Source organism: Bufo bufo, chromosome 3, assembly GCF_905171765.1.
Source record: "Bufo bufo chromosome 3, aBufBuf1.1, whole genome shotgun sequence".
Lineage (NCBI taxonomy): Eukaryota > Metazoa > Chordata > Amphibia > Anura > Bufonidae > Bufo > Bufo bufo.
In genome coordinates, this window is record NC_053391.1 from 405,096,300 (window position 1) to 405,121,117 (window position 24,818).

General features: G+C 42.6%; 1 protein-coding gene across 1 annotated transcript in view; it reads left to right on the forward strand.

Moving 5' to 3' along the window:
• Positions 1-24,818, forward strand: part of CASTOR2 (cytosolic arginine sensor for mTORC1 subunit 2) — a 164,046-nt gene that overhangs the window by 126,200 nt on the left and 13,028 nt on the right. Inside the window, exons 3-8 of the mRNA XM_040424824.1 lie at positions 4,835-5,028; positions 7,602-7,734; positions 12,492-12,615; positions 19,309-19,419; positions 22,822-22,904; positions 23,446-23,540. Coding sequence (XP_040280758.1) covers positions 4,835-5,028; positions 7,602-7,734; positions 12,492-12,615; positions 19,309-19,419; positions 22,822-22,904; positions 23,446-23,540 — 740 coding nt within the window. The remainder of the gene's footprint in view (positions 1-4,834; positions 5,029-7,601; positions 7,735-12,491; positions 12,616-19,308; positions 19,420-22,821; positions 22,905-23,445; positions 23,541-24,818) is intronic.

A 24,818-nucleotide genomic window follows, 5' to 3' on the forward strand; every position in this document is an offset into this window, starting at 1 on the left:
TAGCTCCTCTAGAACTAAAGGATCAAGCATGTTGAAATTCTTCTGCCCAATTGTCTCCCCTGACATTTGCTGTTCATGGAGAGTCGGCCTACCCCACCAAAGTTAGCAGGTTCAGCTTAAGTTCATCTATTGTGCATGGCCAGCTTTACCGTCATCTTGTACATTAACAGTCACATTCGCAGTACCTTTGCAAAGAATGTTGGATGCCCCCCCCCTTTGTAGTTTCCGCTTCCCAATATCCACATGCTCCCAGTTTCTTATATCAGATATGAGTAATCATATAGCTGTTCCATATCTACAGTATTCTGAGATTTTTCATATACCAAATTTATGATCAGTGTCATGTAGGAACACTGTTTGGATCAGTGGCAAATCTTTCCATCTATGGTCATGTTGAAGTCTAATCAAAGACAATTCCTTTCAGATTAAGGCCTCTTTCACACTACCGTTTTTTTTTTCCGCTTTGCGGTCCGTTTTTTGCGTTCCGTATACGGAACCATTCATTTCAATGGTTCCGCAAAAATATGGTATGCATTCCGTTTCCGTATTTCCGTTCCGTTGAAAGATAGAACATGTCCTATATTTGGCCGCAAATCACGGTCCGTGGCTCCATTAAAGTCTATGGGTCCGCAAAAAAACGGAACGCATACGGAAATGCATCCGTATGTCTTCCGTATCCGTTCCGTTTTTTGCGGAACCATCTATTGAAAATGTTATGCCCAGCCCAATTTTTTCTATGAAATTACTGTATACTGTATATGCCATACGGAAAAACGGAACGGAAAAACGGAACGGAAACACAACGGAAACAAAAAACGGAACAACGGATCCGTTTAAAACGGACCGCAAAACACTGAAAAAGCCATACTGTCGTGTGAAAGATGCCTGGTCATCTGGTTCTGTCAGCTGGTCATTTATATAATAATGTTTTTTGTTTTTTAAATAACCCTTTCAGATAAGATTTCCCTCCTATTGAATAATTCCTCTCTGTAGTCATCCCACTACCCCAGATGTCCGTGCTGACTCCCACACCCGTACTGGAAGTGGACATATCTGCCTAGCAACTAGATCATTTGCTTGAGACAGAGAACAACATGTGGGATGTGATGCACACAAACAATTTACTGAGCAGTTATAGCGGAGAGAAGTATACTGAAAAGCCTTTGTGTTTAAAGGTCAATATGTATGTTTTCAAATTATTTGTTTTAGAGGACAGTACTTAGAAAAGATGTAGAGCAGTTCATAAATGTATGTATACACCGAAAAGTCAGTATAAAAGCATATTTACATTTATTGTGAGCATCCACAGTTTTGATTAATTTAAAAATGAATATCATGTTTTAAGATCTCTGCAATCTTTTGTATATACAGTTCTCACTCATTATAAGATACGTGTTTTATTATGCATTTGTGTTGTTCTTAAAGGAAAAATGGATGTTAAAAATGTTAAAACAATTCAATTCATTTTTCACAGGTTTTTTTTTTTTTTTTCACTGAAATGCGGCCATTAAAACCACCTATTTGAATTGTTTGGGGGCTGTTGGGCCATGAAAATGGACTAAATAGAACATGTCCTATTTTTTGACAGCTGCTATTCACTGTCATTGTTCTGAAAACGGGTGTGTGACGGCTATCAAAACTCTGTCACACAGCCGTTTTTCACTGTCGTTTGAGTAAGGCCTCATGCACACGACCGTTGTTGTGTTCCGTGTCCGTTGTTCCGTTTTTCGTGATTTTCTGCGGACCCATTGACTTTCAATGGGTCAGTTGAAAACTCGGCTAATGCATCGTTTGTCATCCGCGTCCGTGATCTGTGGTTCCAGTCCGTCCAAAAAATATAACCTGTCCTATTTTTTTCACGGAAAACGGTTTCCGGACCCATTCAAGTCAATGGAACCGTGAAAAAACGCTGAGGCACACAAGATTGTCATCCGCGTCCGTTTTTCCCCTATCATTTGCATGGCAAACTTGACTTAGACTTTTTTTTTACTTTCCTTCCTGTCTGGTGATCCTCCAAAAATAAAGGAAGACATACGGAAACAAAAACTGAAACTGAAACGGATCATGGAACAACGGAACCCCATTTTGCGGAACGGATCACAACAACGGTCGTGTGCATGAGGACTAAGGCTGAGTTAGTGGAGGTGCTGTTAAAGGGGTTATCCAATATCAATAACTGCCCCACATGTGCCGGGACCCTCACAGGGAATATACTTACCCTGCTCCCCACGCCTCTCCGGGTCCCCGCACCGCCGCTGTGGCTTCTCCCCGTGCACGGATGAAAACATCCGGTGTCGGGGGAAGGGGGGGGGGGGAGACAATGGCAGGTGCTAGAGAGGCTCATCCCCGTCCCCACCTGACATTGGCTGCTCCCCCCCCCCCCCCCCTCCGACACCGGATGTTTTCATCCGTGCACGGGGAGAAGCGGCGGTGCCGGGACCAGGAGCAGCGAGGGGAGCCAGGTAAGTATATTCAGTGTGAGGGGCCCAACACATTGGGGGGCAGTTATTGATGTTGGATAACCCCTTTAAGGTTCATTTTATTTTTCTAGTCTTGGTAGTGTGTCCTGCAAGCACACGACAGAGAGAGGAGTGTGTGCCCAGGGAGATAAAACCGGCAACATTTTACAGTGTACAATACGTAAGAATAGCTCTACTCCTCGATGGCAGTACATTATTTTAAGCATGTTTAAATTCACATATATTTGGTAGTTTTCACACTTAAAGGGGTTGTCCGACAAAAAAAGCAGCTCATAATTTTGGAAATTTTTGTACTTGCATTCAAAATTATATTCAAAATGCTTCTATCCCCAGATATTTCAGGAATTATGTTAGTATAGCGACACCTGCCGTTTCTGTTGAACAGCCTTTCTATATCCCTCAGTAAATGTACAGACACACATGATATCAGGGGAGAGAAGAAGGGGTCAAAATTAATTTTTTTCGCCCAATCCTTTTCTCCATGGAACTAAACCACTTCCACATGTGTCAGACAGCTGCATTCTCCACTCTCAAAACCAAACAACTAGCCACGAGGGCTTATTACCAAACTTGACCCAGATATTGTGTATAGAGCTGAGGACATGGGTTGCTAGATGGCCGCTAGCACATCTGCAATACCCAGTCCCCATAGCTCGGTGTGCTTTTATTGTGTAAAAAACTGATTTGATACATATGCAAATTAACCTGAGATGAGTCCTGTACAGCACTCATCTCAGGTTAATTTGCATATGTATCAAATCGTTTTTTTTTACACAATAAAAGCACACAGAGCTATGGGGACTGGGTATTGCGGATGTGCTAGCGGCCATCTAGCAACCCATGTCCTCAGCTCTATACACAAAATCCCGGTGACAGGTTCCCTTTAAAAAATAAAGCTGTCCCCTTAAGATCTGTTCACTTGTTTCTCTCATATGCCAGTATGTCAGTCAGTGCGAATTAACAAGTCCAGATCTCTTAGTGAGTCAGTGAGATAACTGACCACCAGTGAACGGCTAGGAGTAGGAGTATCAGTGCTGTGTGGTGGAGAGAGTGCACATCTCCACTACGGGCAAGAAAAACACAATCATCAGACACTGTATTCGGGGAACAGTTTATTTTTAAAACATTTTTCTTTTGCTCACAGTTGTTTTAACACACCATTAAAAGTTATATATAGTTTTTATAGTAGTAATTGATTATCTGGGTCAATTTTGGTAATAAGCCCTCGTGGCTAGTTGTTTGGTTTTGTTAATATACCTTCACCCAGATAGGGTCCTTGGTTGCTATATGATTCTCCACTCTCCCCACTGAAAACACATACATGGTTTGCCAAAAGAGCATGCATATATATGGTGGAGTCAGGGGAGAGAGCTGTTCCAGCATTTGGCCGATGGCTATTTAAAGGCTATGTCCACCACATTTTTTTTTTAAGTATTGCATTGTACTTATTTTGAGCTAAATATCATTTCTTTCAATTTTATCTTTATTAAAAATATGGAATTCTTTTTTGCGTACAGAGCAGAGATATTGTAGCAGCCAGTGGATTTTTTCTTTTCCGTCATCTGGGGATCTGACGGCTCCTTATCTTTGATATTCTAAACACTCATTATAGCTCAGCTCTGGTCTTACTGTTAGGAATGTGTTTATTACCTCTTAGTAGTTTAGAAATAAGGGTTATTAGATGACCGGCACAAAGTGAATGTGAAAGTACCAGTCACACAGTTAGAAAAACAGTTAACCCTTTGTGACAGAATGGCTCATTATTTTTTAATAAAGGCCAATTGAAAATATGATTTTTAGCCAAAAAATGAGTAAAATTCAGACAAACAAAAATTGCCTCCAAAGGTGTACATAGCATTTAAGGTGTATGGGTACCTTGAAATTTATTTTATGAAAGGAGGAAGAAGTAGCATTTAGTTTTACAGTAGTCCCTATGCAGAGATACTACAGTGAGATGTAAACCGCTGAGACCAGTGATTGGCTGCACCAGTCAATTGCAGTATACCTCTGTCACCACTGCTGCTGCCTTGTACACAAACATTGTGAGGAAGATCAGAGCAACAGTGCTCAAGATGGGCTGATTATTTAGGAACATTTTGTGGAATCTGGGAAGTTTTCACAAGTCCTTTAAAGAAGAGAGAAATGCCTGGATTTTGTATTTTCTATGTTTAGTGTTCTTTTACATCATTTGCATTGAAATCATAGCCATATGCTACGGAGTCAAATTCTACTGGCTACTAGAATTTCCTCATTGTGGCGTTTTTACTCAAGCTACAGTATCTGAACAATAAATGCATACCTGTGTTGTTTTTTACACAATTGTAACAGTTTTTTTCTTTTCTTTTTCTCTATAGAACTACCATCTTCAGAACATTTAAGTGTAGCAGATGCAACATGGTTAGCCCTTAACGTGGTCTCAGGAGGAGGAAGCTCCTCCAGCTCCCAGCCAATCGGAGTGACCAAAATAGCAAAATCAGTCATAGCACCACTTGCAGACCAGAACATCTCTGTGTTTATGTTATCCACTTATCAAACAGACTTTATATTGGTAAGACAATTGATTTCTTTTAATTATCATTTCTATTCTTTTCAATAATTTTATTTCCATTCAGATTTTTTTTTTTTGTGACTAAAGTGAATCTTGCATAAAAAATAAGAGACCTTCACTTTGGTAGACCACTCTCCAGATGTATACATCCATGTTAAAGCTTGCTGAAGTTTTCCTTTTCATGCATACTACATAGTAGTATATACAGATGTATCATTTATGTATTTTATTCAGCATAGATGTAAAAAAAATAAAAAATAAATATCTGCCTAGGTTTGATTCTAGGTAGTCTGCCCTCTCCTATCTACTGTAGGTTTATTAAAGTTTATTAAAACCTACTGTAAATGCCCTTTAATAATTTTTTCTAATATACTTTATTTTTTATTTTGATTTCCATGCAGTATAGGCACCTGAAGTTCAGGTCCCTATTTCGCTTTGCAGTCCGTTCTCCCGTGAACTGCAGTGTATGGGAGTACGGATTCCCCTGTAGCCGCACTGAGCACTGTAAAGACACACATTGTTGCTCATGTCTATACCAGCACTGGTGTGCTATGCCAGGCTTTAGTAGAGCGAGGACATGCAGAGGAGTGATGTGCCATGCTGAGCTCCCGCTCATTTCGCTTAGCTAAAGCCTAGCAGACTGGTGCAGAGTCCAGCAGTGTGGAGCCAGCAGGCACAGGGCAGGGGTTCAGCAGAGCACATCATTTCTCTGCCTGTGCCCGCTCTGCTAAAGCCTGGGCTGGCATAGCACATCTATGCAGGGCTTTAGGAGAGCAGCGCTGGTACTGACAGGAGCAGCTACATATTATGGAGCTCCTGCCTATACAGCGCTCAGAGCGTGGCAGGGAAATCCGTACTCCCATACACAGCAGTGTACAAGAATACAGATTGCAAAGCGAGATAGACACCTGAAATTGCATGGAAAGCCCAAAAATAAATATGTATTGGAAAAAAAACATTTATGGCATTTACAGTAGATTTTAATAAACTTTTTGTGTTTAGGTACATTTAAAAAATACCAACCTGGGAGTAATACTGCAGAAAATAGACCAGAATTGTGGTAACAGATCCCCTTAAAGGGATTGTGCCACCATTAAATATTATTTTAATATAATTTAGCATGAAAATATAGTTACGGTACTTCTGTAAGTTACTTTCTGTTACAAAAATGCTCTCTTTGTGAGATGTTCCCTTTTGTTCATTATAATGGTGCCTGCTGGTGTTTAACCTTTATAGTAATGTGCACGCCTACCTACTGAGGTGGTCGCACGTGCTCAGTTCCTACCTTACACTGGCACCAGATGGATCTCCTGTTAGAAGCTGTGACAATTGCAGGGAGAGAGCTGGAGCAGAAGAGACACCTTCCTGAGCTGCCAGCTTGAAATAAATCTAGAAGAGCAATTGGAGCAATGAATGGGGAGATCTCTGGATCCATATGAGGTACAGGGCTGGTTCTAGCTCTGTTAGAAACAGATTGTCATGTACTAAACTATTTGATTTTCACTTTTTACATCAGTCATGGGCAGGGGCGGACTGGGAACTTAAAGTGGCAGGTGAAAAAAAAAAACTAAAAGCAGCCCCATGTTGTAGGTGGGTCCAAACTGACAAAAGGCATGGCAACAAAAGTAGGCGGGGGGGGGGGGGGGGGGGGGGGGACAATACTGCAGTGCAGAACAAAATACTGCCCCAGCAGAACCAGATACCACAGTGCAGCACAATACACTGCCTCAGCAGAACCAGATACCACCGTGCAGAACAAAATACTGCAGCCCATGCCACAGTATGAAGCTATATCAATATAGTTGAATTCAGGAGGGCAGCTGCGGCCACTGGCTAGGTGTGTAAGTGCCTGATGCTCCTACATTAATGCTGAGAGCCTCAGATCTTTATGTATCTGGCCGACTGCCATGAGGAGGGCTTGTTCAGCCCTCTGGGCATTGGCCCACTGGGAAATTTAAGGAGGAAGATCGATTTTTCCTTCATTTACCTCTCCGTGATCGCCAGCATTACCTGAATTTGTGCTACAGTAGCTTTTCAGAGGGCTCAAACCAGACAGGCTAGCAGTCAGTGGGCCTTGCATGCCTATGAACCTGTCACTGGATCACTGGTTGTCCTTCTTCAGACTACTTTATGGTAGGTACTACTAACCATTGAATACCATAAACACCCTACAAGACCTGCCTTTTTGGAGATTCTCTTGCCCAGTTGTCTAGCAATCACAATTTGGCCTTTGTCAGAGTCGCTCATGTCTAGTGTTGAGTGAACTTGTGTTTTCAAGTTCGGCGTACGAGGGTAGGGTTCGGGTTATCTAAGAATTTCATTATGGATTCCGCTACCACGGACCATAACTTATTCAAATAGCATAACGGAATTCTTAGATAACCGGAACCTTGTACGCTTGAAAACACAAGTTCGCTCATCCCTATTCATGTCATTACTTGCCCATTTTTCCTGCTTCCAACACACCAACTTCAGGAACTGACTGTTTACTTGCTGCCTAATATATCCCACCACGTGACAGTCTTATTCTCTGAATAACAAAAAGCTGACTGTTTATTTGCTATGTCTTTCAGGTACGTGAGAGGGATTTGCCTTTTGTAATGCACACACTGGCTGCAGAGTTTACCATTTTGCAGGTGGTGAATGGAGAAACTGTAGCTGCTGATAATCTTGGAGTAACAAATGGATTTGTGAAACCTAAGCTTGGTATGAGCCATGCAGAAAGGGGGTTATGGGAATTGTGGTAATACAAATTGCAGCATCTGTATAGAAGGACAGATATGACTTTGGATAGATATGAGGCAGATAGGTCATAGTTCTGTATATTGTAAGCTAAGGGCCTCTGTCTTAGACCACTTGCATAAAGCAAATCCAGTCAAATGTGTTCTTATCCCTCACAACTCTCTCGACTTATTATCATTATTCAGTGTTTTCCCTGCACAGCTTTGAGTTTATCTAGTAGCTGGTTCTTAATTTTCTCTCTGCTCCATCAGGCAGGGAGCTGACAGGATCCTTATCTTTGATCTCTGACCTTATAAACACTCATTATTAGGGATGAGCGAACTTCAAGTTTTGAAGTTCAAGTTTGGGTTCAGGTATATGGTGAATTGCGTTGTGGATTCCGTCACCACGGACCATAATGCAGGACTCCTGCATAACAAAAACTGGACTGATCCGTTATGCTGACCATAGACTTCTATTATGACGGAATACATAATGGAATGCCTCTAAAGGCATTCCGTTATTCTTTCCATGATTGAATTGCTTTATGGCCCGTGGTAACGGAATCCATAACGCAATTCACTATATAGGCGAACCGCAACCTGAATTTTAAAACTTGAAGTTCACTCATATAGCTTAATTATGATCTTACTGATAAGAATGTGGCTTAAATAACATGAACACTAGACACATGAACACTAGTTAGAGATCATCTTGCAGTGTAATACTGCTGCTGATTGCCCAATAAACGAGCAAACGCTTGTTCATCGGGCAATTCAGATTTTTAAGCACGTTTAAAAATTAGCACTTGTCAGCGGCAGATCATGCTATCTAATACCGATCTGCCACTGGAAAACCACTAGATGGCCTGGGGAGGAGTGATGGCATAGTGATAGCTCCTCTCCATGCTGCAGAGGAGATCGCTGCATGTAATAGCAGTGGTCTCCTCCGCTAGCTAACAAGCGATTGCCGGGAAGGAATGCTCCCCTCCCGACAATCGCTTGCTGATCTTCTTGTCTAATACAGGCATTAGTTTTATGACCTTTTAGTAATTTAGACATAAGGTTTATTAGATGACTGCAAAAAGTGAAAGTACCATTCACACAGCTAGAAAAACAGTTAACCCTTTGTGACAGAACGGCTCAATATTTTTAATAAAGACCAACTGAAAAAAGAATTTTTTAGCCCAAAATGAGTAAAATACAATAATAAAAAAAATGCCCCCAAAGATGTACATAGCCTTTAAGAATGTACCCATGTACTGCAGTGTTTAGGGTTAAAAGGGGTGAATTAATCTAGTGCTGGAATATGGGGTCTGCAAGGACTGTTTACTTTCACTTCCTGCACACTGATTGTCAGGCGCCTGTGGCCCTGGTCCTGGAGGTGTTTGGCTGCAGTGGGTTCTTATGTCCAAGTTCACACCTGAAGGTTTTCCAATTAACCCCTTAACGCATATTTACATACATGTATGTCATATGCTTTAAGGGGATGTATAGAACGAGCTCCCTCTCTCCTTGTGGACTTACTTATTGTTATGCCTTCAATTTAGTCAGGTTCATATATTTTTGATTTTAAGCCCTTAAGGACCAGAAAAGTACATGTACGTCATGGTGATCGGGCGGGTGGAGGAGCTGGGGTCCGACAGTGACTGATAGCCGGACCCCTGCTGTATGTGCCAGCATTGGTGAAATCACTGATGCCTGCGCATTAACCCCTGCACGGCCGCGGTCAGCGCTGACTGCGGCACGTGCGGGCTTCAGACATGTGTAGGGTGGCCATTGGGTCCCCGCGCTGCTGTGAAGGGGACCCGATGGCAGAGAAGGCAGCCCGATGCCTTACTTAGGCATCATGGCTGCCTTCTGCGACAGCCTGTGAGATCCAGCCCCCTGGATCTCACAGCACGCAGGCTGTAAGTGTATTACATTGAGTAATACACTTGCAGCCAATAAATAACAATACAGAAGTATTAAATTTAAAAAAAATAAAGTTTAAAAAATAATCATTTAAAGTTTCAAGTAAAAAAAATAGAAAAACAAGCATCCTTTTCCCAAAATGAAGTAAAAAAAAAATGAACAAAATAGGGAAAAAAAGAAAAGTAGACATATTAGGTATAGTTGCGTCCGTATCGACCGTATCTATAAAATAATCACATGACCTAACCCCTCAGATGAACACCGTCAAAAAAATAAAATAAAAACTGTGCTAAATAAATCATTTTTGGTCTAAAAGTGCAACACAAAGCGATCAAAAAGGCATATACCCCCCAAAATAATACCAATCTAACCTTCACCTCATCTCGCAAAAAATTAGCCCCTACCTAAGACATTCTCTAAAAAAATAAAAAAAAACTATGGCTCTCAGACTATTGTGTAAAATTTAAATAAATGAAAAAAAAGTATACATATTGGGTATCGCCGCGTCCGTAAGAACCTGCTGTTTAAAAATATCACATGACCTAACCCCTCAGATGAACACCGTAAAAAATATGAAAAGCGTGTAAAAAATTTATTTTTGTCACCTTACATCACAAAAGGTGTAATACCAAGCGATCAAAAAGTCATATGCACCCTAAAATAGTACCAATCAAACCTTCATCTCGTACCGAAAAGAATGGGCCCCTACATAAGACAGTCGCCCAAAAACGAAAGAAAAATATGGCTAAAATTTTATTTTTATTTTTATGCATTGTTATGTAAAACTGAAACAAACAACGAAAAAGTAGTCATATTTGGTATTGTTATGTCTGTGACAACCTGCTCTATAAAAATGTCACATGATCTAACCTGTCAGATGAACATTGTAAATAACATAAAATAAAAACGATGCTAAAACAGCTATTTTTTTGGTTACCTTGCCTCACAAAAAGTTGAATATAGAGCAACCAAAAATTATATGTACCCTAAAATAGTACCAACAAAACTGCCACCTTATCCCATAGTTTCTAAATTGGGGTCACTTTTTTGGAGTTTCTACTCTAGGGGTGCATCAGAGGGGTCTTCAAATGTGACATGGCAGCTTAAAATTTTCCCAGTGAAATCCGCAATCCAAAAACCACATGGCGTTCCTCTCCTTCTGCGCCCTGCCGTGTGCCCGTACAGCAGTATACAACCACATATCGGATGTTTCTGTAAACTACAGAATCAGGGCAATAAATTTAAAGTTTTGTTTGGCTGTTAATCCTTGCTTTGTTAGCGGAAAAAATTTGATTAAAATGGAAAATCTGCCAAAAAAGTGAAATTCTGAAATTTCATCTCCATTTTCCATTACTTCTTGTGGAACACCTAAAGGGTTAACAAAGTTTGTGAGATCAGTTTTGAATACCTTGAGGGGTGTAGTTTCTAAAGTGGGGTCATTTTTGGGTGGTTTCTATTATGTAAGCCCCACAAAGTGACTTCAGACCTGAACTGGTCCTTTTTAAAAAAAATGGGTTTTGGAAATTTTCTTAACAATGTCAAGATTTGCTTCTAAACTTCTAAGCCCTCTAACGTTCCCAAAAAATAAAATCGCATTCACAAAATGATCCAAGCATGAAGTAGAGATATGGGAAATGTAAAGTAATAACTATTTTGGAGGTATTACTATGTATTATAAAAGTAGAGAAATTGAAATTTGCTAATTCTTAAAAAAATATTATAATTTTTTTATTTTATTTTTTTAAATAAAAATCAAAATGTTTTACTAAATTTTACCACTGTCATAAAGTACAATATGTGATGAGAAAACAGTCTCAGAATGGCTTGGATAAGTAAAAGCGTTTTAAAGTTATTACCACATAAAGTGACACATGTCGGATTTGCCAAAAATGGCCTGGTCCTTAAAGGGCTTCTGTCACCCCACTAAACAGTTTTTTTTTTTTTGGGGTACTTATAATCCCTATACTGCGATTTATCCATACATAATGTAATTAATCATTTTGGTTCAGTAGATTCTGCTAAAAACGTACTTTTATAATATGTAAATTACCTGTCTACCAGCAAGTAGGGCAGGCGCACTGAGAGGAGGACGCTCGCTCGGCCGCTCCATCCTCAATGCGCCTGCGCCGGGTGTAGATGTGACGTCATCGGCGCAGGCGCATTGAAAATGGAGTGGCCGAGTGAGCGTCCGCCTCTCAGTGCGCCTGCGCCGATTGAATACCGTTACGGTGCAGGCGCGAGATCTTGATAGCAGACAGGGCCAGCCAGAGAAAGATCCCGTTCGCTGGCCCTGTCAATCAACATGCGGAGGGGGCGTCATTATGATAGGAGGATGCGGCTGCTACCAGCAAGTAGCCGCCCTACTTGCTGGTAGACAGGTAATTTACATATTATAAAAGTACGTTTTTGGTAGAATCTACTGAACCAAAATGATCACATTATGTATGGATAAATCGCAGTATAGGGATTATAAGTACACAAAAAAAAAAAACTGTTTAGTGGGGTGACAGAAGCCCTTTAAGGTGAAAAATGGCAGGGTCCTGAAGGGGTTAAGGTACCTTCCTGTTTAGCTGTCCTCCAGATAGGTTTTTGTTACTGAAATCCTTCTATATATTTCACATTGTTACTCTCATCTCCAGAGAGTTGGTTTTGTATATTTTTATCATCTATGAATGCATTCTGCCACTATTATATTGTTATTTTATATTTATACGTCACATACTATTTTGTTGCATTATAATCCCATAATTACCATTTCGAGATATAATTGTATTTTGTTTTGTATATCTTAACCTTACTTTGTCATTTCTGTACTGCTTAATCTTTTAGTTCAGAGGCCAGTTATCCACCCACTTTCCAGTCCAAGCAATATGTTCTGTGTTACCAGCCTGGATCCCTATACCCTTCCAAGTGTGACTACACTCCTAATGGATGTTATGTTTTACTCCAATGGGTACGTACCTAAAATACTTGGTTGTTGACATAAAACATCTGTACTGCATTGTGGTGTGTAAAGCAAGAGCTTTACGGAGACTGCATTCACCAAACTTGCCCACGTCCCAATAGAGCTTCCAAAGGGATCAATACAGTGCTGTATATTATTTTATGAGGGGTATCGTGAGTGACATTAGTCTGCATGATCCTGACAGTCTTATAGAAATCCTGTCGAGAACAAAGGGGTTAAAGAGGACCTGTCACCACAAACTGCAATGCAATCTGAAAGCACATATTATAGAGCAGGAGAAGCTGAGTGGATTAATATATATTTTTAGTGGGAAAAGATTCAGAACAACTTGTAATTTATACATTTCTATCTTTGCTTTTCTCATCTCCTGTGAACAGCATTGGCACAGGAGGAAGGAGTTATTGTGTGCATAAGAGATAGCTGTCAGTTACTGATCACCCCTCCCTCCTGTACTGATATATATATAAATGTATAAATTACAGGTTTTACTGAATCTTTTCCCACAAGACTGATGGCTGCTGCGGACAGGACACAGCAGGGAGGTTCCTGCTGCTGTCACTTGTCGTACATCTTGTTAGAAGGGGGTCATGAGCTCCTGGGACACGGAAAGATTTTTTTATATGTAACATGATAAAAAATAGGACCAATTGAATAGAGAATGTGAATTTTTCTGTATTTCTTTAATGTAAAAAACATTAAATGTGAACAGTGTCTACTACTCTTTGGTCAGATAATGATACACCAAGATCTTCCTTTTTTTTTTGCGGGTAGGGGGGGGGGGCTTAAAATAAAAGGACATTAGGGTACAAATAAAAGACATACTGTATGTTTTCATGAGGAGAACACATCTGCCATGTGTATTGTGTTGATATCAAGAACTGAACCAATAGCTTTCGTGTTACAAGACAATCCTAGTTACCTCTATGTTGCTATGCTTTTAAAATGAAGATAACCCTGCCTATTTACCTATGGATGTAATTGGATAGGTGTGTGCCTGCTTCAGGAGCAGGGGTGGACTGGGAACTTAAAAACCTAAAAGTGGCCCCATGTTGTAGGGCCGTCCCAGCAGAACTATCTACCATGGTGCAGCACAATATATTGCCCCAAAAGCGGTCCCTCTGTGGTGGCCATCGGTAGATGCCATTTGCTGTCCTCCTCCTCCAGTTGTCTCTGATTAAGGTATAGAGCAGGGGGCTTAGGAGATGAGATGCGAGCCACAGCAGCTCAATGCAGGTGGATACGTGTGGTCACTGGCCGGGTACATGAATACCTGATTCTCACAGCATTAATTACCACTCATTATATACCTGACCAGCGGCAGAGAGGAAGGCTTGGGTGGCCCCCTGGACATCGGCCCACCGGGAAATTTTCCTGTAAGGTCTATGGGCAATCCGCCCCTGCTCAGGACCATCCTGTATGGCCTAAGGCAGTGGTGGTGAACCTATGGCACAGGTGCCAGAGGCGGCACTCAGAGCCCTCTCTGTGGGCACCCGCACCCTGGAAAAAGTCTGTGGTGTACCAATATGCCTTAGACTTTTCCTGCCGTTCATCAGAGCAGGGCGCACTATGAACAGCACAGGCAGCGCACTGAATGTAGGCAGGCTTTAATAGCTAAATGATAAATACATGGAAGATATACTGTATTGGACTGTAGTATTCTGGTTAAATTGCCGTGTTGGCACTTTGTAATAAATAAGTGGGTTTTGGGTTGCAGTTTGGGCACTTGGTCTCTAAAAGGTTAGACATCACTGGCCTAAGATGACTCCATTTCAATGGCTGCCATATAATACTAAAAATTTCTTTGCAGCAGCTTCCCCTAGCAAAATCAGCTCTTTAATACGGGTTATAGGACATAATCCTTTCAGGAGGGTCTCCAATCTGATTGAAAGCACACGGACTGAAAGAAGTGGACACTGTACTCGGCTGCAATTGTATTAGCCAATCATTGGTATAGACATTTTTAATATATATTTCTTACAGCTTCAGCCCCAATGTCCCTGGCTGAGTCCCAACATGGCCACAGAGGGGCACGAGACCAGATCCGTTGAAACAGCCACCTACATTGAATAATACTGCACACAACACAGGATACTAGCACATGCACAGTGCAGAGTGTTATTCAGGGGAGAAAACAAAATTGTTGTACTTGCCGTAAAATCTGTTTCTCTTCTGCTCATTGGGGGACACAGCTCCCACCCTTTTTGCGCCTGTGTGGTTCTGGGTTTGAACATAGTGTGAATTTGTATGTTGCCTCTCCTACTGCTTTTGCACTAACTGATTTAGCTTAGTCCCTGTAGGAAGGGTATAGCTGAAGGGAGGAGCTCACACTTTTTGTGCTTAGTGTTCGCCTCCTAGTGGCAGCAGCTATAACCATGGTCAAGTCTGTGTCCCCCAATGAACGGAAGAGAAACAGATTTTACGGTAAGTACAAGAATCTAGTTTTCCCAAACTCTGGTTCGGTTCCAAGTGGTACCTTGGAAGCGACCCGAGTTCAGGAAATGTTTTTTTACAGTACAAATGAATTTATGAAGTTATTGTGCGAAGTCTCGCGAGACTTCGTGAAGCAATAACTTCGGCTCATCGGAGCCAATACATTCTAATACTGTACGGAGCTCCTGCTCTGTACAGTATTAGAACGAAGTTTTATGCAAATCGACTTCGGATGTTTCATCCGAAGTCGATTCACTCATCCCTAATCAGAATGCTACTTCCCACCATATAGAAACATGTTTTGTAATGTTTCTTTTTTTTGCTTTAGAACTGTTTAGATGTTCTCAAAAATTAACTTAGAAATGGACTGGCTGTCTGCCAAGTAAAACTGAAGCAAGTACAGAGAGGAAAATGACAGCGAGGACTGTAACAAGTAAATTATCTTTAAAAAAAAAAGTTAAACGTAAAAAAAACTTACAAGACAGTTTTCTACCAAAAAGTGTCAGAAGGCATTTAATGACAATAAATGACTAATATTTTATGAAATAGAGAGGTATAATGAGCACAGTTTGTGGATGGACTGAAGAAGACTGCTGTATGTTTATCCACACACACAACTGAAAATATAATACAAAGCAGTTGGGACTAATGCCATCTTGTATTAACTGGGCATTCGGTCCCCAGCCTTTTCTTAAAAAAATAAAAATAATAATGACATGTTGTGTTGGGCAGTACTGAATATTGAAAGGGAAAATGTCTATCAAAGATATGTCCAAGTCATATCGGTCTTAAAGGGCACCTGTCAGCAGATTTGTGCCTATGAAACTGGCTGACCTGTTACATGTGCGCTTGGCAACTGAAGGGATTTGTGTTGGTCCCATGTTCATATGTGCCCACATTACTGAGAAAAATGATGTTTTAATATATGCAAATGAGCCTCTAGGAGCAATGGGGGTGTTGCCATTACACCTAGAGGCTCTGCTCTCTCTGCAACTGCTGAGCCCTCTCCACTTTGATTGACAGGGCTAAGTGTGATGACGTTTTCACTGCATGGTTCTGTCAGTCAGAGTGAAAAGGGCGCAGCAGTAAGAGAGCAGAGCCTCTAGGTGTAATGACAACGCCCCCGTTGCTCCTAGAGGCTTTTTTTCATATATTAAAACATCACTTTTCTCAGCACTGTGGGCACACATGAACATGGGACCAACACAGATGTCTTCAGCTGCCGAGCACACATTCAACAGTTTCATAGGTACAAATCTGCTGACAGATGTCCTTTAACTTTTAGCTAGAACAGTGGACCCCAACCAGTGGCTCAAGATAATGAGCAATATGTGGCTCTCGGGCTTCCTGCATGGGTTTCCCCAGCTGATGCCAATAATGTTGTGTACGCTCAACCTACAGTAAGTCACAGTACTGCTTGATACTAGGTTCAAAACCATCACTACACTTCACAAGTAGCTAATACTAGGATAAACATATAAAAAGTCATATGTTTATCAAGTTTTTCCCTTTCAAGATTTAGTGTGAACAGCACCTGAGTTGTTTGAAAGGGACATACTAACATTTGAGGCATACCAACCCTGACAGAGGCTAGAAGGGCACTCTTTTCCTCCACTGGATAAATGGTGGACCACATTTAGAATATTTGCCGGCACACGCGTAAAAGTAAAATCGAAATATGAACAGACCCTAATTTAAAAGATGCAATTAGGTTTTTGATGAGCACTTTTACCTAAACATTTTTTGTTGAGTGTGTTATTCTAAAAGTACAGACTGTATTTGGTGTCCTTCCTCTACTGCTGCTGTAACGCTCCACTTTTCTGAAAATACTTTCCACTAAATTATAGATGCATACTTACCAAGGTGAAAACCTTGCCTCTGGGAACACCCAACTCCACTGGGAACACCCATGTTTGGGTGGGGCTATCGTTAGCTTCACTCATTTTTGGCCCAGGACAGCCTGAATTTGCCAGGACTGTCTCAGAAAACCAGGGACTGTCCCTGCAAATGCGGGACAGTTGGGAACTATGTAGCTATGGGGAGAAGTATCAAAACTGTTGGAAAAGAAAACAGACTTGGTTGCCCATAGCAACCGATCAAAATCAAACTTTCATTTTCCAAAGGAGCTCTAAAAATAAAAGGATCAGTCTGGCTGGTTGCTATATGCATCTAAACCACATTTCCTTTACACTAGTTTTGATCCCCCCACATGACTCAAGGGATCTATATATTTATATATTAATAAGAGCATTAGTAAGATTGGCCACTGCTGTTTGTTATTAAAGGGATTGTCCACTCTTGTTATATTGATGGCCATCAATATGTAATTGACAGTGTTCAGATGCTCTTCACCCCAGCAGATCAGCTGTTTCAGAGTATCTCTGGCTCAGAAAGTCAGCATCAGAGCAACATAGCTCTATCCATTGAAGTGAATGCGAGCAGTGCTGCAGTTACAAGCTGTGTAGTGTCTGCACCAACTTCGGGTACTGAAGATGCTCTCAAACAGCTGATCAGCGGGGATACAGGGTGTTGGAACCCCACATATAAGATATTGAAACTGCTGGCCGGCGGTGGTGCATGGTGTGGGACCCCTGCTGATCAGATATTGATGGCCTCTCCAGTGGATAGGCCATCAATATAAAATGAGTGGATTACCATATTAACGCCTGGCACTTTGAGCAGAGGGGCACTGTAATTCCCAAATGTGTTGCTTAATGTTTAATCTATTACTTCATGGCTGGTCCTAGATGTCATCACTTCACATAAACAAAACTAAAACTGTTCATAGATTGCATGTCTATGGTGAGTGGCAGACAACCTTTCATTGTCTGCCATGGAGGGGAAACTGGGAAAAAAACCGACTTGGTAGGTTAGTTTCACAGTAGCTTTACACATCTCCGGCAAGGAGCAGTCTGCTGGAGATGTCTGGATCCGGTACTGCAGGATGCTGACACCCGCCCCAATGACTATAATAGGGACAGGTGGAGATCCGGCCGCAACCCGGCAAACATGCTAAGAATCAGCCAGACGAAAACTGCCGTGTTCACCCGATTTTCGGCATACGTATTTTACAGGTGGCGACCGGATCTCCTCCGGTCCCCATCATAGTAATTGGAGCTGGACGGAATTCTGGCAGTGATGGATTTGGCAGGATGTTCCTGGCCGAAACAGCATGTCGGATCTGCAAAACGCATGTGTGAAAAAGGCCTTAGTAGAGTAATCTTTACTTAATTAGAAATGACACTGCATTGTGCTTGATCATATGAATTTGACTATTAGTATGGCTGAAATGGGTGAACCAGGTGTGCATGCAGTGCAATCTGTGGGCAGCGTGGTATGGAGCAGGAGGAGCTGAGGAGCTGAGCAGCTTGATGTAGTTTTGGGGGAAAAGATACAGTATAACTGGTATTTTATACATTCAGGCGCACATTTAGGATACTTTCACACTAGAGGCACAGACCTCCGGCAGGTTGTTCCATCGGGTGAACAGCCTGTCAGATCCATCATGCCGCTAGTGAACGAGTGCCCCCAGACTGTCGCTCCGTCCCCATTGACCATAATGGGGACGGGGGTGGAGTTCCCGGCGAGAGCCTGCCGGAATAAAACTACGACATGTCCGACAATTATTCCGGCAGCCTCTCGTCGTGCCTCGCCGGGAACTCCGCCCCCGCCCCCATTATAGTCAATGGGGACGGAGCGGCAGTCAGGGGGCACACGTTCACTAGCGGCAGGACAGATCCGACAGGCTTTTCCTTCGAGGCTTTTTATAGAATGCTGTGATGGGCTTAATTGTGGCATGGTCCCCATTAAAAAGATCTAAATATATTGCTATATCTTTACATGTAGTAGTTAAAGGGTTTGTCTGGGCTCTGAACCCGGACATATCCCCAATTGCACCCTGGCAGCCCCCCTGATAATGAGCATCAGAGCATGAAATGCTCGGACTGCTCAGTGGAGGCTAGCCTGTAAAACTGCTAGGGTAGCGCTAAAGCCTCCGCCTAGCAATGTGAAAATACAAACAAGCCCTTGCCCTGTGAGATCCAGTGCAGAACAAGGGAGAGTATTGGAGGATGAAATGCTCTGATGCTCATGTTAGAGGGGCCATGGGGGTGAAAATGGGGATATATCCGGGTTCAGCTCATTAAGAGAGGCTAGAGAATCATACACAATTGTGAAGTTTAGGAAATTTGTTATTCTCTTTATGTGTAATTCATGACGTGATGTCTTTGTCATTGACCATTTGTTTTACAGAGTAAAAGATTCGGTGGTGGGCAGTGAGGAATCTGGTCATATCCGCTTCTTTTCCTTCTCTCTCATTGAGGGCTACATTTCCTTGGTAATGGATGTACAGACACAGCAGAGGTGAGCAAGTATTAAAGGGAATCTGTCACCAGGGCATTCACTGGTAAACCAGGCACAATGCCTTGTAGGACTAGCTCAGCTGAATGTATTGATACCTTTCACTTAGTGATTCGCTGCTTCATTCTGGAGAAAAAGTACTTACAGTGGGGGAAATAATTATTTGACCCCTCACTGATTTTGTAAGTTTGTCCAATGACAAAGAAATGAAAAGTCTCAGAACAGTATCATTTCAATGGTAGGTTTATTGTAACAGTGGCAGATGGCACATCAAAAGGAAAATCGAAAAAATAACTTTAAATAAAAGATAGCAACTGATTTGCATTTCATTGAGTGAAATAAGTATTTGAACCCCTACCAACCATTAAGAGTTCTGGCTCCCACAGAGTGGTTAGACACTTCTACTCAATTAGTCACCCTCATTAAGGACACCTGTCTTAACTAGTCACCTGTATAAAAGACACCTGTCCACAGAATCAATCAATCAAGCAGACTCCAAACTCTCCAACATGGGAAAGACCAAAGAGCTGTCCAAGGATGTCAGAGACAAAATTGTAGACCTGCACAAGGCTGGAATGGGCTACAAAACCATTAGCAAGAAGCTGGGAGAGAAGGTGACAACTGTTGGTGCGATTGTTCGAAAATGGAAGGAGCACAAAATGACCATCAATCGACCTCGCTCTGGGGCTCCACGCAAGATCTCACCTCGTGGGGTGTCAATGGTTCTGAGAAAGGTGAAAAAGCATCCTAGAACTACACGGGAGGAGTTAGTTAATGACCTCAAATTAGCAGGGACCACAGTCACCAAGAAAACCATTGGAAACACATTACACCGCAATGGATTAAAATCCTGCAGGGCTCGCAAGGTCCCCCTGCTCAGGAAGGCACATGTGCAGGCCCGTCTGAAGTTTGCCAATGAACACCTGAATGATTCAGAGAGTGACTGGGAGAAGGTGCTGTGGTCTGATGAGACCAAAATAGAGCTCTTTGGCATTAACTCAACTCGCTGTGTTTGGAGGAAGAAAAATGCTGCCTATGACCCCCAAAACACCGTCCCCACCGTCAAGCATGGGGGTGGAAACATTTTGCTTTGGGGGTGTTTTTCTGCTAAGGGCACAGGACAACTTATTCGCATAAACGGGAAAATGGACGGAGCCATGTATCGTGAAATCCTGAGCGACAACCTCCTTCCCTCTGCCAGGAAACTGAAAATGGGTCGTGGATGGGTGTTCCAGCACGACAATGACCCAAAACATACAGCAAAGGCAACAAAGGAGTGGCTCAAGAAGAAGCACATTAAGGTCATGGAGTGGCCTAGTCAGTCTCCGGACCTTAATCCAATCGAAAACCTATGGAGGGAGCTCAAGCTCAGAGTTGCACAGAGACAGCCTCGAAACCTTAGGGATTTAGAGATGATCTGCAAAGAGGAGTGGACCAACATTCCTCCTAAAATGTGCGCAAACTTGGTCATCAATTACAAGAAACGTTTGACCTCTGTGCTTGCAAACAAGGGTTTTTCCACCAAGTATTAAGTCTTTTTTTGTTAGAGGGTTCAAATACTTATTTCACTCAATGAAATGCAAATCAGTTGCTATCTTTTATTTAAAGTTATTTTTTCGATTTTCCTTTTGATGTGCTATCTGCCACTGTTACAATAAACCTACCATTGAAATGATACTGTTCTGAGACTTTTCATTTCTTTGTCATTGGACAAACTTACAAAATCAGTGAGGGGTCAAATAATTATTTCCCCCACTGTATAATCCATATGCAATTGAGTGGTTAAAGGGGTTATATCCATTTTTCTTGCTGATCATCTATCCTTTGTATAGATCATCAATATCTGATTGACGGGGTCCGACACCCTAGACTCCTGACGATCAGCTGGTTGAGAAGGTAGAGGTGCTTCCCGCAGGCCAGTGATGTTTTTCTGGCTTGGCCGCAATTCAGCCCTATTCACTGCAATGGGGCTGAGCTATGCTCAGGCCACGTGACATAGTGGTGATGTCACTGGCTTGTGGGAAGCAGCGAGAAGGCCATGGCATCACCATGACATCTGCTGCCTTCTTGAACAGCTGTTCAACAGGGGTCCCTGTTGTGGGACCCCCACCGATCAGATGCTATTGACCTATCCAAAAGATAGATCAAGAAAAAGGTATAGAACTCCTTTAAGTGGGCACCCTTGCTACTCCTGCTTTCTCCGGCAGCCCCTCCCTCTAGTTCTTGATAGACAAGGCCAGAAGAGATGACTATGCAGGAACATGGTCCTGTCAATCAAGAAGGAGAGAGGGGTTGGAAGAGGAAGCAGGAGGAGCAAGGGTGTGCAAAGTGGGCTGACCCACTTTCAGTGCACTAAACTGCCTATTATTAATGTTGGATTAAAAGTACTTCTCCCGAATGAAGCAGCTGATTGCTAAGTGAAATGTATCATTACATTCAGCTAAGCTAGTCCTACAAGGCATGGTGCCTGGTTTACCACTGAATGTCCTAGCAACAGAATTCCTTTAAATTAACTGTGACAGTGGAAAACACAGCTGGCAGAGTGAGCAGCATTGCTACCAAGCAAGTGTAACATGTTGGAGGCATGAGAGGCTTCCACCATTGTATAGTTGTCTTGGCAAAGGTACTGCTCAGTCTGTCACCTGTGTTTCTCATTGTCATATTTCAAGATAGCCATAACCGTCTTAGACTTCCCCATGTAGAGCTCTATAGGAAAGTCTGAGACTCCCTCATCTTCACCGCCCTTGGATAGAACAGTGCCAGTGATGTAGGTGCTTTGTCCATCCAAGAAGTGTGGTGGGGGGTTGTGTCTTAGACTTTCCTAAAGCACTCTGCATGGGGAAGGCTGAGATGCCAACCATCTTCAAATGAATCATCAGGAGGACCAGAACAGAGGGCACCAGGTTTGTTAACCATACATGTGTTTATGTATAGTCAAATTTTGTGTTTGGCTGGAGAGTCACATGCAGGGGCGTAGTTAAAGGCTCATGGGCCCTGATGCAAGAGTTCAGCTTGGGCCCCCCTTCCCTCAGTGCTTTGTGGCCAGGGGCAGGGAAGCACAAGGCCTTCATGCTGCCTGAGGCAGAAATTGAAATGGTACACCCGCCCCATGCCAAATTCTTGACCTAACCCCTTCCCTCCAGTCAGAGGTCTAACTTGACCAGCATGCACTTTCTATAATACTGGTGTCTTCATATGCGGCACAAGGGTTGTTGGGCCCCCTCAGGCTCCTGGGCCCAGTAGCGACTGCTACCTCTGCACTCCCTATAGCTACGCCCCTGGTCACATGACTGTTAATTCATTAGAAATTTGTCAGGGATTAATTTATTCATTATTCAGGGTTTCACTTTGAATCTTTGAGTTAGACCTAGTTTATCCTAGCTTAATGGTTTTTGTGTGTTATAGGTTTCCTAATAATTTGCTGTTTACAAGTGCGTCGGGCGAGCTTTGGAAGATGGTTCGTATAGGCGGACAACCTCTAGGTTTCGGTATGTCAAATAACTAATTCTATCAGTAAATAAATAGTTTTACAAAGGATTTTATGCAGACTGAAGACTCAAAGATCATACTATGTGCTGCAACAGCATGTGATAACTGATGAATGATTTTTAAATGTCACCTAGTTACACACCTGGCCAGAAGGAAGAATCCCAGTGGTAAATTATCTTTTCACCAGTAGTGACATGACGCTGATTTATTTCTGCACACATTCTAGAAAGAGTAGGTAGCCCTCTCATCTGGTCAGAAGTTACTGTTTCCATTCTCTGGGGTTCAGTGCAGCTGTGGTACGATGGGCAAGTTTAGGGAAAACTGAACCCTTTGGCTGTCTCATTGTGCAGTAGCATTTATTGTGGTTCCTTCCTCTGCGTATATAATGTGTTATGGACTGTTCATGATGTGCATTGCATCAAGGACAATATTCATGAGCCTTGTTCTGTGTGTGTTATACAGCTTCATACACTCACAAAAGAAAAAAAGCTAACAAAATTGCAATTTCTTAAAGAAATTTAAATTATTTTCTTGTTTCAGATGAATGCGGGATTGTTGCCCAAATCTCAGAACCTTTAGCTGCTGCTGACATCCCAGCATATTATATCAGTACCTTTAAATTTGATCATGCACTGGTAAGTTTATATGTTATGTTTTGAGACACAATACTGTATATGTTACGAGGGGTGTTCCATAAGTTATCTACCCCAGCATGTTCAGTCAGTGTTAGCTGAGCTGGTCTCTGCAGGTTAAGACTTGTTTGGACATGCAACACACACAGTAGCAGTTTAGTCTGATGAAAGCACTGGAAGTGAAAGGATGGCAAGTGCAGTACAGTGTACGTCTACAAAGAAAGTGAGGGATTCGGAGCTTTGTTCTGTGAATAAATTCCTTACAAAGGAGAAAAAGAAGCCTAATTAAATCAACTAAAAGATGATTGCTGTATACGGTGATGACCTTCTTAGCAGTTTAACCTCTTAAGGACACATGACGTACCGGTACGTCATGATGTCCTGGTACTTAAGGACACATGACGTACCGGTACGTCATGTGGTGTTCCGATCACTGCCGCCCGGCCGGCAGTGATCGGAACAAGGTGCCTGCTCAAATCATTGAGCAGGCACCTAGGCTAAATGCGCGGGGGGGTCCAGTGACCCCCCCATGTCGGCGATCGCAACAAACCGCAGGTCAATTCAGACCTGCGGTTTGATGCGCTTTTTGCAGTTTCTGATCCCCGCGGTCCCTGACCGTGAGGATCAGAAACTTTATAATGTCCAAATTATATCTGTATCCCCCCCCTGCACCCCTGAGTGATTTTGGCCCCGTGGGAGGTGCAGGGGGAGGGTTGCAGGCGGTGCGAGAGGCGGGCGGTGCGGCAGGCGGTGCGGCAGGCGGGATCGCGATCCCCCGCCCACCTCCCCTTGTATAATCGTTGGCTTCTAGTGGGTATACCAGGGTGCCAGCACATTGCTGGCACCCTGGTATAAACGGCTGACATCTGCAATGCGATGTCAGCCGTTTAACCCTTTCCATACAGCGGTCAGTACGGACTGCTGTATGGAAAAAGTTAACAGTAAGAGGGAGCTCCCTCCCTCTCCCATCGGGGGGCTGCAGTGCCTTTGCAGCCCCCCGATGGAGAGAGCCCCCAGACAGCCCCCCGACAGATCCCCTCCTTACCCTTCCCCGTCTGCGAAGTTCTGAGCAGACGGGGAAGGTTCCCATGGCAACAGGACGCCTGCTCAGGCGTCCTGCTGTCCATGGTGCTGAACAGATCTGTGCTAAAAGCATAGATCTGTTCAGTGTAAGTAAAATACAGTACAGAACAATATATATTGTACTGTACTGTATTATACAGACATCAGACCCACTGGATCTTCAAGAACCAAGTGGGTCTGGGTAAAAAAAAAAGTGAA